This window comes from Colletotrichum lupini, chromosome 5, assembly GCF_023278565.1.
Source record: "Colletotrichum lupini chromosome 5, complete sequence".
Lineage (NCBI taxonomy): Eukaryota > Fungi > Ascomycota > Sordariomycetes > Glomerellales > Glomerellaceae > Colletotrichum > Colletotrichum lupini.
This window is the reverse complement of record NC_064678.1, coordinates 5,456,317-5,469,126: the sequence shown is the minus strand read 5'-3', so window position 1 is coordinate 5,469,126 and position 12,810 is coordinate 5,456,317. Positions and strand designations below refer to the sequence as shown.

Genomic DNA, 12,810 nt, shown 5'->3' with positions numbered 1-12,810 from the left:
ATTTATATAAATAACCGTTAAAATAGGTAAAAGGCTAATTCGATTAGTAATCTTCTTTAGCGTCGTTAAAATCGCGTAGGAGAGGTTAACGCTATTAATTATACTATAAACCTCCGACGCTAATATACTTCTTATTACCCGCTTATTTTTAGTTAATAAGTAATAAATTATATTACCATATATAATAAATTCGCTCTTACTTATACTCTTATTAACTAGGATAATAATATACCCTAATTACGAAGTAAGGTCGTTATTATTTATAAATAACCTATTAATAAAGACGTAGAGCTTATTAATTATAAGGTCGATTAGGTAGTAAACGAGACCTTAATTAAGATTTGTTTATTACTACTTAAGCCGCTTATTAAGTACCTCGACGTCTCGTTTAGTTAGATTTATAGCTTATACTACTTTAGTATAATTAAAAGTCGCCTTAGGCTAATAAATATTTATAATATATACCCCTCGCGCGAGCTTAGCCTTATACCGCTTTTTAATATTAGTTACGTTCAGATCGACGAGGTTAATCTTCTCGCCCTACCCCTTTTATTAAAAAACGATAGTTTCCCCTTTAATTATAAAAATCCTGCTATTAAATACTAGGGGGGTATTTATTATAAGGACCTTTTTTAGCTTTATTACGAAGCCCGCTTTTTAAAGCTCCTTATCCTCTTTTTTTATAAAGTTAATATCGGATAGGCCTAATATATCGTCGGTCTATATTCCGACGATTTTAAATTAGTCGCTTTTATACTCTACGATTAATAAGTACGGGTTATACATAAAGGTAACTATTAATAGTTAATTAATATAAAAATCGTAGTAAGTAGCTTACTAATAGGTGCCCGATTTTACGAGCCTATATAGTGGCTTAAGCACTTTAATAATCGTGCTTTCTAAGTACTTACTAGCTATTTCTTTTAGTAAATAGGCTAGGATTTTCCTTATAAGCCCTATAGCCGATTAGGTATAGGCCTAGGTAATATTATAGCTCTAAATCTCGTATCCCTTCTTTTATAGCGATGCTATTAGTACTATTATTAATCGTTAGCTATAGCGCTATATAGTAAGTAATTATATAAGTAGTATTGCCTTTTTAACGTCGCCGTACCCCTAAATTACGTATCTAGACTTCTCGTACGGCTAGGGTGTTCCTTTTTTTTTAATTTTATAAACTATTCGTAATTTAAATATATAAAGGTTTATATATTTTTCTAAGTTATATAAGATAAATCGATAGACCCCTCGATCGTAAAGAGTATTTACTTTAATAAGATCTAATCCCTTATATAGCTTTTTAATAATTATAATTACGCCTTCCTTACGTAGTTTAACTACTAGCTTAAAATTAGCTTTCTTTTTTATTATATAAAAAGTATTAATTACCTCGTCGCTAGTAATAAATTGCCGCGTTAGGGCTTGCTATTATAGTTTTTTACGACGTCTCGCTAGTAGTATTAGTACCCTTTTAGTAATATCCTCTTCCTCGTCGTTTATTAATACTACTACGACGATTTCGTTAAGGATAATTTCTTATATTTCTACCGCGGGTTATATAGTTTTCCCTAGCTCTTCTTCTTCTTATAAGTTAAAAATTACCTCGTTAGGATCTATATAGTACGGTCTAATTACTATAATTAATACTTCGAGTAGCTAGTTACGATCTCTCGTAACTATATAAAAGCGCTCGTTAATAAAAATTAACTTATATAGCCTAGCCTATTATTAAGTAATTTCGCATTATACTCGTATATCCGAATTTAGTAATATATTTAGATTATCCCCTATATCGGGCCTATTACGCGTAGTAATTACCTTATTAACTTACCTTTTTATACTTACCTCGCGCAGTGCTTATATTACTTTTTTAACTACTTAGGCTCGTTAGCTTATACTTAGTAACGGTAGCGAGGCTAAGGTCGTTTTTAAATATACTCTAAATACTAATAGCGTTAGTATAAGTCCGTTAGGCCCTATAATATCGTTATAGTATTTAAGTACTATCTAGAGGCATTCGTTATTAATAAAATCCGGATTTTCTTTTTTAATAATTCTAAACGCCCTTTTTAACTACTAGTATACCCTTTTTATCTTTCTAATACTATAGTATACTTTAACGGGTACGACTTTTAGCTATATACTATAGGCCGTCGTATTATCCCTAAATTCTACTAATTTAAAGCTAGTACTAGCGTCGGTTCTAATACTATCTAGCGGTCCTTAGTATATATCAATCTAGCTTTTTTATAGGGCTACCTATACTATCTTTACTTATAGATCCTAGAGGAATTGCCCTACTTAGAAAAATATAAATACGTCGATTATATATAGTACTAGCCGACTGTTTAAATAGAAAATATCGACGACTATTTTTTAGTTAAAGTTAAGCTTATTACGTAATTTAAACTTAAATCTGCGTAGGCTCTGCGTATTTATTTAGTATTAGTAATATACTTTCGTTAACTACTTTAGCGCCCCTATTTCGATATTATTATTACTTAATTACTTTAGGAGGTTATATAGCCTCGTAACTAACGGGTGCCCGAATCTTTAGTATAGTTTTCTAAGCTTACTTTCCGTTAAGTAATTAATTAACTTCGTATCGTTAATAAGCTTTATAAACGTATACCCCTATTATTATTTAACTATTTCGAAGTACTTACCGCTAGAGATTCTATTCTTTATATTATTAAATATAATACCTAGTCGATCTATATCTTTTAGATATAGGAGAAATAGGGTATTAATAAGTAAAATATAAAAAATTATCGTTCCGAAGTATATCTCTGCTTTTATTATACCTAGGGCGACGATTTCCTTACTTAGGCCGAAACTAATCTTCGTAATACTCGCCGTCGACGTATTAAGTATTATTAGTACGATCTTCTATAGCGTTTAGAATTACCCTTTTCCTCTAGTTAACTATTATAATAACTTAGTATCTAGGATACTTTTATAAAAATCGTTTAGGCCGTACTTTTTACTTATATAAAATACTTATATAAGCTTAGTATTCAAAGGATCTAGGTAGTATAAAAAGGACCCTTCTAGCTACCCCTAGATATGCTTAGTACTATATTCTTTTTTTTTAAATATTAAAAAAGATAGCGTCTTCTCCTTAATTATTAAGATAATAAGCTTTGGCCCTATTAGATTCGCCCTTTTAGCCGCCTCTGTATCCGTTATCTAAGGGACCTTCCCTTATTATTTATATATAAAAGCCTACTTATTAAGAGCTTTTACTACCCTTTATTTATTTAGCCTCGTATATTTTCTAGAGGCTAACGGGGTAAAAAAAGAAATGTTAATATTTTCGATTTCGTTATAATCTAATTCGTTAGTATAAGGGGTAAGATCTTTTTTATTTTCTAAATCTCTTATAGGGGGTATATACTTTAGGCCGCTACTTTAGCTACCGTCGCTAGGTTCTATACCCCCAGATCTGCCCTTATATATAATAAGGAATTAGTTAAACCGACGAGGGCTAGTTTTACTATTTACTACCCTCGACTTTTTATACTATTCGTACGATTTAGTACGCTCTTCTTTAGAGTAATTACTTAACTAATATCTATCCTTTTTATAAATATAATATTATTTTTTTTATTACCCTATTTATAAATTAAATCTCTACCTATTTAATAAATCTAGGCCTCTTTACTAGCGATTACCGTATTTAGCCTCTTTTCCTTTCTTATTATACGTTTAATCGACTTAATATTATTATTAAGGGCCGTCGTATACTTAGAAATAGGTTTAGCGCGGCATTTTTACTTTAATATTAAAACTAGATCTTAGCCTCGAGTAGAGCGTCTCGTAGTCTTCGGGTACTTAGTATAAGGTAATCTTTATTTCTAATATATACTAAACTATAGTATAAAGATATCCGACTTTTCGCTCGTTTATCCCCTTATTTAGCTAGGTTTTCGCTAGCTTATTAATTCGATTAATAAGCTCTTTGAAAATCTCTACTCGCAATTTACCCTCTATTATCCTAACTATAGATATAAGAAAAATCGCTTATAACTTAAATAGGAGCTCTAGGTTCTTATTATAGGTCTCGAAGCGGCTTCGGATTACGTTAATTATACTAAAAAAGTCGTTTCGATCGAGATTACGTACCGCTTCGTAATAGTAATTAGAGGCTTTGCTTATGAGTATAATATTAATTACTAAATAGTACTAATATTCCCTAATTCCGACTTTTTCGTAATAATTATAAAACATCGTTAGGGTTTCTTATAAGACCTTATACTTCCCCCTAGAGTATAATTTCTCTTTTGGGAAGATCTTTTTAAAGTCTATAAATTGCCTCGTATTCGCTACTAGATTTTTAATATCTATATACGAACCCTGCGTTATTACGTATTATTAATAACTTCGGGTTATCTACCTCTTTTTTTATTAGCTAATTAGTGCCGAATTTTATATTAATAGTAGTAACGAGTTATAGATTAAAATAGGTAGAATTATCGATTGTCGTACTTCTAGTATTATATTTTACCCCGGTATATCCTTTTATAATAATAGATTTCCGTTAGTAATTATGAGGAAATTTAGGTCGTTTACCTTTTTTTTAAATTCGTTAAAGCGATTATACGCTCTATCGACCTATACCTAGTTCTATAATACGAATTCCTCTTTTATAATTATTGCTATTAGTATTTTATATAGCTCTTGCGATTATAATTACGCTAGTAATACCCCTCGCCCGTAGAGAAATCTATTAACTACTTTTATAATTCCTAGGCTTGCGCTTACGAACTATTCGTTTAGTTAGTAGCTAAGGTCGTTTACGATCTTATAGAATAGGGGTTACCCCTATAGCCCCTTTTTTTTATAAACCTTAGTTAAATAGATTAATACTATATTAATTTACTCGCCGTTAAGCTAATCCGCGATTCTATATATTTACGTCCCCTAATAGTCCGGGTTAATATTTACTTATTTATAAAGGATTAGGATTTTATTTAGGATCGGGTTTTATCCTCTTTTTCTTTACCCTAACTCACTAAGGGTCGTACTTTAGCTTATACTTATATTAGTAATCGCTAGCGTATTTAATCTTAATAAAGATATATTTAATCTGCGCGTAGGTCGTAATAAATTTATACTTTCGCTACTTAACGAATTTATTAGGGTCTAGGAGATTTTTATTTCCTCTCGCCGTCTCGCTACTACTCTCGTTTTTATTATTTCTAGCGATTACTATTACCTTTCTAAATCGCTAGTTATCGTACTTATTAAGATCCTCCTTTTTATTTAGTAAAAAAGGGTAGGTTTTAGTAGTTCTTTTTAATAATAGTAGCGGCAGACGTTTATATTACTATAAGAAGATATAATAATTAGTCTCGGGATCTTTACTAATTACCGATTTTTATTATCCTATATACTTCTAACTTCCTAAGCCTCGTGCTCTTTATAATTTCTAAATAGCTTCCTTAGTTAATTTTTAATTATAGGCCGGCTACGGAAAAGTCGTTTAGTAAAAAAGCTACTTAGGGTAATAGTAAAAGGCTAGTTACTTAAGTAGTTCCGTTAATTAATATAGTTTAACGTAGTAAACGTCGACCTCTCGTAAGTAATAAAGGGCTATAATTACTTAATTCCGTGCGGTATTTGAGAATCGCCTCCTTTTTTATTTACTTCCGTAAGGTTAATTAATATAAATCTCTTATCCCGTATAGTATTAAGAGGTCGTCTCTTCTACGTAGCGAGATACCTTACTAATCTATAATAATAAAGTTTAATTATTAATTAGTATTAGTATCCCTATTATAGGGTAGTTAGTTCGAACCGTAGTTAATAAAGAGATTAATTAAACTATATAAATATCTACGTAATAGGTATAAAAAGGAGGTTCTAACTATAGGTTAGGCTGGCTACGATAATCGTAAATAGGGCCCCCAATTGGCCCCTGCGCAGTCGGCTGTATGCCGCGGTCGAATTGGACTTCCAATCCGACAAAGGCAGACTCAAAGGGAGGAGTGCCATCGAGGCTTTTGTACTCTGCAGTTCACACATCTTCAATCGCATTCCTGTGTTTCCCGACATCGGTCGATTGACTCTAGCTTCACGTCCGATTTTTTCTTCAACAAACACTCTAGATTGCCATCGCCCCTGTCATAACACCAAGGCGTTCGACCGTTTTTCTCGCGATCTTGCATGGTGTGTGGGTCTGTTCCGAGAAGTACGCCGGCTGTACCTGAGAGATCATCGTCATTCGTCTCCATCCTACGGCCATCAAGGATCTGATAAGATGAGATTGATAAAATTCATCACCACCAAATTCCCTCAAAGTGCCGGCTTGTGGGGGATCTTCGTATGTTTTTGGTTACATTGGGTCCCAGTCTATGAATCAACGAATCCACCGTGGGGGCTTATTTGCTAAAATTTCTACCGTCTGGAGGAGCCAACCCGCAGCGGAATTCGGTGGTCGGTGCCGTTTGCAGAAAGTGAGATCCGACTTCCGCTGAAGCCAAATGTACGCCTAAGAATGACTAGCAAGCTGTAACGACCTGGGTAAGGGTATCTGAGAGTATGCTTTAGTTCGCTCAACTTCATGGTTTTCGAATGGTTGATAAGGATCTGTAAAGTTCGAGAATAAAGAACGTCTGATAAACTGAAGTTGAATAGGTACCCCAGGATTCTGCGAGAGAGTGGGCAACAAATGCCGCTGCCAAGTGAGTGCCAAGTTGAGTCGGACTTTTCCCGACGCGCGGGACGGAAAGTAGTTAAGCATGGATAGTAGTGGATCCTAGTTCAAGTTACTACCTTACTAGTCCCGGGACCAAGCTCGTTCTTGGGCAGTCAATTCTCGGGGATCGAGGTGGACCAACGGTCTTCGATTTCGCTCCTTCACAGACTAGCCGTCTGCCGGATCCTCTTTCACGATGGTGTTGAGCTATCTATGCTATCTATGACGTCTGGTGCAGACGAGAATCGCAACTTAAGTATGTCTAGAAAGCCAAGATAATTTCAAGCAGATTCCACGGCCAAAAGTGGTCGAAAGTATCGCATTAATTTGGCAATTCGTTTTAAATGAGCGAGACAATCTTCAGGTCTGCATGGTGGATCAGCTCAAAGTTTCTCCAACGCTTCGGAACAAAATGGGAGGATTGGCAAGCCTATCATGCGCGCGTCAAGTCCCAAGACTCTGATAGCAATGTGAGCCAGAATGGCATCTGCATATAAGTGTTCCAGAACAAGCCATGCAAGGTCAAAAATAAGCTTATCCTCTGGGTTGGGACAACCACATGGCGTGCTTGGTCCACTGTATGGCGCAATGTAGGGCTCGATGCATTCTGGAGCAACGGCATATGTCCATGAGCTTTAGAGATGATTAACAACTTGGGTCATGCCTGAACCGCTGCACCTAGGTTGTAGAGACCATACAGTACAGCGAATAACTTTCATTGCTCGAGCAAAGACCAGAACACTTTGTGGACGCTCAAGCGAGGTCTTCATATCGATACATATAACATCATGCCACAATTCAGCTTCTGCTCGTCACCTTTCACTGCTAATTCTTGAACAGGGCCAAGTTTTGATGATGAGCCGACTCAGGCGCATATAGAATTCCGTTCCAATCTGCATCACTTGCCCACCAACAACTATGTCATGCCAAGCCAACTTATCACAAGTTAATAAACGCCTCACTATTCATAGACTACCTTTGATCAATACCGGCCAACTTCTAAGCAATCTTCTCCACATCGAGATCAAAATCACCATCGCCTCTTATGATGCAACTTTCACCTTCCTTGGCCCAATCAGAGTCCCGACACAGAAGAGCAGAAGCATGACTCTCACACTCCTGTCGAGGATTACACTTGCCCTCGGCACAACACGTCCACTTAGCCTCAACATGTGCGTTGCCAGACGGTGCCGTCGACTGAAAAGACGACTTCTTGCCCGACTTTGACACTATCACGGGCTTTCCCGTGCCGGAGCAGGTCTTGCACTGAATGCGCGAGTTGGTCTCCAGCTCCATGATGTGCTTCGAAGCGACCTGCGAGAGGACGAGCTGGAACTTGTAGTTCTCGAGCAGGTCGGGGCAGTTTCTGGGGACGGAGGACATGACGGGGAGGTCCATGAAAAAGCGGTCGCTGACGTAGCCGAGGTCAAGGGCCTGGCCGCAAAGGACGAAGGCTGTTTCGGGGTGGGGAATGAGACGCATCTGGGGCTTTCGGAGGCCGTTGTTGTAGACGTTTGAGCAGTTTTGCTCGCAACAAACGATCAGGATCTCGACTTTTTGACACATTTTGGCTGCTTGGTGCAATTTGGGTGCTTGAGATAACTCGACGTTGATGAGTAGTTGTCTTGATAGATTTGACGATCAGGACGCTGTCAATCTTGGCGAGATGATCAAACTCGAACTGTGACCTATCGAGTACCGTTGGAGATTGGGAATCGAAGGCGTGTTTATTACGAGAACCAGTCAGATATATAGGCAAGTGACTCAACAGCTGGTGTTGCCTATTGACGGCTCATATGAAAGGACTCGCGAGGCAGCGTAACCGCTTGCGTTCAAAGAGTACTTGGCCGAGTCGCCTAGAACATGAATATTTCTAAGAAACAGCCATACTGGCTTCGGACTTGACGGGAACAATCAAGTATCAGGTCGACATCGGACAAATCCTTTGTTGGAATAAAAATCCGGTTCGACTTTCCAATCCGGGACGTGTTCGGAAACTTGGCTCTTGTACGAATTATCGAAGTCCAGGAATGAGAAAACCGAATTCGAAGAATCAGACAAAGAGACTTGAAAACCTCCAACTTAGAGTCATCAAAGGCTTTATGCTTCATCTGCACCCGCCGTAATGTAGTACCACTTGAGACCATAACTGGGTAGATAAAGAGTTTCGGGTAAAGTAGATACCTTTAAGCCGTTTGGCATCTCCCAGCTCAACACCACTACACCTGCTCATACAATCCTAGCTGTTATTTACCTGAGCGTATACTTTGACGACTTGTCGGGAGTTCTGAACAGAAAGCTTTCCATCTTCGTGACCTTTTTCTGCTGCTGGTATGCTCAAACATTTCTCTCATCCATGACATCGGTGTACCCTTTACCTAGGAGCGAATGGAAGCTCTGCCACAACTTGAAGAGGTTCGCCCGACAGATATCTTACGTTCTATTCCAAGATAGCTCCAGTCCTTCTCTGGATCTGCATATGATTCGGTCATTTGTTCATGTAGCCCATGCTATTGATCAACGCTCTTTGAGATATTTAGAAAATCGGAGTAATCATAGGGCAACTCAAGACTCGAACTACCGAGAAGAATACGCCGAAATCCCGACAAACGAAAGCGGGCCCATACAGCCTCGACAGGGTAGATTCTCAAGTCCATTTGTTCCGACTTTGCTGTTTTCGTAAGCACTTTGGGTGACACGCTTCCGAAGGGCTTTAGCGGTTGAGCATCGACTTCTCCCTTTTTGATCAGACAAACATGCGTGCAGCGAATTCATATGCAGAGACTTGATCGATAGCTAGAAACGTACGCGACCAGTCTTGTAGCGCCTCGATATCGAGCCCACAACCAAGTTTCATTGTTCCGAGGAGGACTCGAGCCCTGACTTAGTACACGTACTTACAAGGGGCCTGAGGTGTCATGTCGTCATTCCCTTGGCCGGCTATCAAGAACGTCCCTGTTGAACGGCTATTCTGGTGTCTAGACTTTGAAAGTCAAGGTAGGTATGGCAGGGATTCTCACTCAGCTATCTACGCATAATGAAATTTAATTCGCAAAACAAACAGCTGTTGGGACTTTGGGCCACTCACGCCACTACGCTTGCTTTTCGTATTACCGGTACCTGCAGCAAGGAATTAGCATACGAAGCCCCAGCAAATAGGATCGAGGAGACCCAAAGTCCCATTGGAGGGGGGGAAAACATGAGCAATGCAAGGATTGAGATCCCGGCGCGGTGGTCCGCGCCGTATTCGCCCGTTCGAGACCGGTGGACTACCGTCAAAGGGGCGGTGCAGTTTTTACGACTGGAGGATTATTTTTGGCGCGTCTTAGTGTGTTGAGGTACGTTTTCATCCACGGAACAAGAAAGAAAAAAGGCTTTCCCTCATGGAACGATGGATGGATCTGCGACAAGAAAAAATCTGACCGGAACGGCTGCAACGGCATCTCAAAATGGGCCATCTATGAGACATACCAAACAGCCACAGGATCGCGGAGCCGTTGGGATCGGGCGTTTGTAGGATGGCCTTAATGACCGCTAGGGCGGCTTCCGAGATGAAGTGGCGCAAGATTCCCGTCTCAGACCCCGCTTAGCTCCGTCCAGGGGCGTTGTTTAGACCCGGGGTTAAGGCAGCTGTTGTTGGGAACTTGGAATCGTCTGGACATACAAAAGTCTGTGAGGGAGAGATCTTTCGACGACGAGGCGTGTTTTGATTTTCTTCTCTCTCTCTCTCTTCATCCTGATAACGGTCATCGACTTCGAAGCCTTCACTCGCCCTCGGGTCATTCCATTCGTTCATAATCAACACAATCGTTTGCACTGCTCTTACATCGCTACCGGAGCTATTATACCGCCTTAATACCCGACAACATCAAAACAAATAATACCAAATCAAAACCCACAGCAAAAATGTCTCTCAGATACATCACCTCCTTCGCCATCATGGCCACCGCTGTCCTGGCAAAGACCGACCTCGCCGGCTGCGTCTCCTCAGACTCCGTCGTCACACCCACCCAGGGCGGCACACCCTACGCAACCCGCGTCTGGTACGTCCCCGGCACCGGCGAGATCTGCGCCGCCCTCGACTGCGGCGGCGGCCGCGCCCCTCCCAAGACCACCGTCCCCGGCTGCCCTTCCTACGAGGGCACCGAGACCTACTCGCCCTCCTTCCTGCCCCTGCAGACCAGCGCCGCGCCCGTGGTCTCGACGACTGTGGCACCCGTCACCACCACTGCCGCCCCGGAGACTACCGCCAGTGCCTCTGACAGCGCTTCTGTCGCCACCGTGACCACGTCGACGGACTCTGCCGCTGTTGAGAGCGAGACGGCTGCGTCTGCGACGGCTGTTGTTGTTACTTCGAGCGGCTTCAGCAATGCTACCATGACCACCCTGACAACGAGTGCTGGGTCGGTATCCGGAAGCCAGTCTGCTCGTAGCACGCGGGCTGTTGGTTCTGCTGCGACTACTGCTGCTACTACCAACAGCCCTAACGCCGCTGTTCCTACCGGCGCGTCTCGCGAGCTGTTTGGATTGATGGCTGGTGTTGCTATCGGCGCCGCCTTGTTGTAAAGCGTATGAAGATACATGTATATATGGACGTGGCACGAATAGACCTCCACAGCTGATGCTATGAAGATGGCCATGACTTGGATTTTTAGAACGAAATATCATAATGATGTAATAGACAATCAATAATTCTCCCATAATCACATATGTTTTGCTCTCCAATGTTTGAAGTCGTGAGTCCTGACCCAAGTACGATGAACACACTCAAAGTTAGTCAGAAGAGGCAGCATTCCGTACACACACCGACTTTTGCTCTACTGATTTTTCTGATCATTGGTGACTCTCACAATGGACGGGAAGTCCATGCTAGGCTGGGATATCCAGAGACTCATGCCAAACATCGCAAGAAATGGCCTTGGTATGAGAGGCATATGAAGCTGGTTCGCCTCATTTGGCCATTGAGACAGCGACCGTGTTATTGCTGGCATTGCCATCCAACGTGCTGCTGCACCTCAAGCAGGTGAGAGGAAACAGCTCAGCTAAGTTTCTAGTATTGTTTATTGTTCTGCAATACGTCGAGTTATGACATTCAGTCACGGATCCGTCCTATTAATCGAAATCTTCAACGCCTCCGACTTGCCCACAGTCGCTAAATCACCGGTAATAAGACCTGCGACTCCCGTCCATGCGTAATCCAGACCTACCATGGAACCTGCATGAACTCCCACAACGTTGGCCCATGAGACCGCCTACACAGGTTGATCCTGTCAGGACATACACAAAGCTGCATCATAGTATGCGTCCAATACGGCGACAGCAACTGGTAGCCCCCATCGGGATGCTGCCTAGGAATCCACGACTCCCACTCTCTCATCTCCCCGGCCCACGCACCTACGTCGCTCTTGCTGTCATGACCAATGAACTTCCCCCAGCTTTTGTTTAAGAACCCAAAATACCCTTGCTTCTCGACGCAATACCACATGGTGGCGGGATCGCGGACGCCTTGGAGGTCCATGAGAACTGGCCTGTCCTCGACGAGTGTGATGGCTTTGCCGGTCTCCTTTTCGATGATGTAGAAGTGCTTGCCGGGCCACGGTATGTCGCTTACATGATCGTCCTCGACATCTTCGCCTGCTACGGATGTTGTTGCAGGCGTCAAGATTGGGGTGTGGAACTCTGAAGCTGTATCAGAGCCTGTGTCGTCGTGCTTGTCTTGGGAGGCCATGATGGCCCGAATGATGTGATGGCACTGGCGTAACTGAGTAGAAAAAGTGAGACGGGCCAATGACTATGCAGACTTCGATCGAAGGAATCGAAGGGATCCAAGTTTTAAGATATAGAGAAGCTGTCGTCGCTTTCACTGAGATGAAGTTGGATTATCTGTACTGTACAGTGATGAGATGAGTGCGTCAAGGTAGCATGACGTGCGCCACATGAGTTGTTCCGCTGACGGAACGGAAGCTCAGTGTGGATTCTCATTGGTTGGGCTGTCTCAGTTTCCAGTGTGTCAATCGAGTTTAGCTCACTGAAGGCCTCCAGCATCCGGGTTCAGCTGGTATCTTACAACCGCAGATTGAAGCCGTGCCTCGATTGTTGATTTTTCTTCC

General features: G+C 41.2%; 4 protein-coding genes across 4 annotated transcripts; 2 read left to right on the top strand and 2 right to left on the bottom strand.

The window, feature by feature from the left end:
• Positions 1-7,699: 7,699 nt before the first annotated feature.
• CLUP02_11035 (uncharacterized protein) lies at positions 7,700-8,266 on the bottom strand (the record flags this gene model as incomplete). Its single annotated transcript, XM_049290006.1, has 1 exon — positions 7,700-8,266. The coding sequence occupies one exon, from the start codon at positions 8,264-8,266 to the stop codon at positions 7,700-7,702; it is 567 nt and encodes a 188-aa protein (XP_049147151.1).
• Positions 8,267-10,606: 2,340 nt separating this feature from the next.
• On the top strand, positions 10,607-11,266 carry CLUP02_11034 (uncharacterized protein; the record flags this gene model as incomplete). Its single annotated transcript, XM_049290005.1, has 1 exon — positions 10,607-11,266. One exon carries the CDS (start codon positions 10,607-10,609, stop codon positions 11,264-11,266), a length of 660 nt encoding a protein of 219 aa, XP_049147150.1.
• Positions 11,267-11,551: 285 nt separating this feature from the next.
• CLUP02_11033 (uncharacterized protein) lies at positions 11,552-11,789 on the top strand (the record flags this gene model as incomplete). The annotated part of the gene is made up of 2 exons (XM_049290004.1): positions 11,552-11,621; positions 11,671-11,789. 2 exons carry the CDS (start codon positions 11,552-11,554, stop codon positions 11,787-11,789), a joined length of 189 nt encoding a protein of 62 aa, XP_049147149.1.
• Positions 11,790-11,796: 7 nt separating this feature from the next.
• CLUP02_11032 (uncharacterized protein) lies at positions 11,797-12,428 on the bottom strand (the record flags this gene model as incomplete). Its single annotated transcript, XM_049290003.1, has 2 exons — positions 11,797-11,915; positions 12,095-12,428. The coding sequence occupies 2 exons, from the start codon at positions 12,426-12,428 to the stop codon at positions 11,797-11,799; spliced, it is 453 nt and encodes a 150-aa protein (XP_049147148.1).
• Positions 12,429-12,810: the final 382 nt, after the last annotated feature.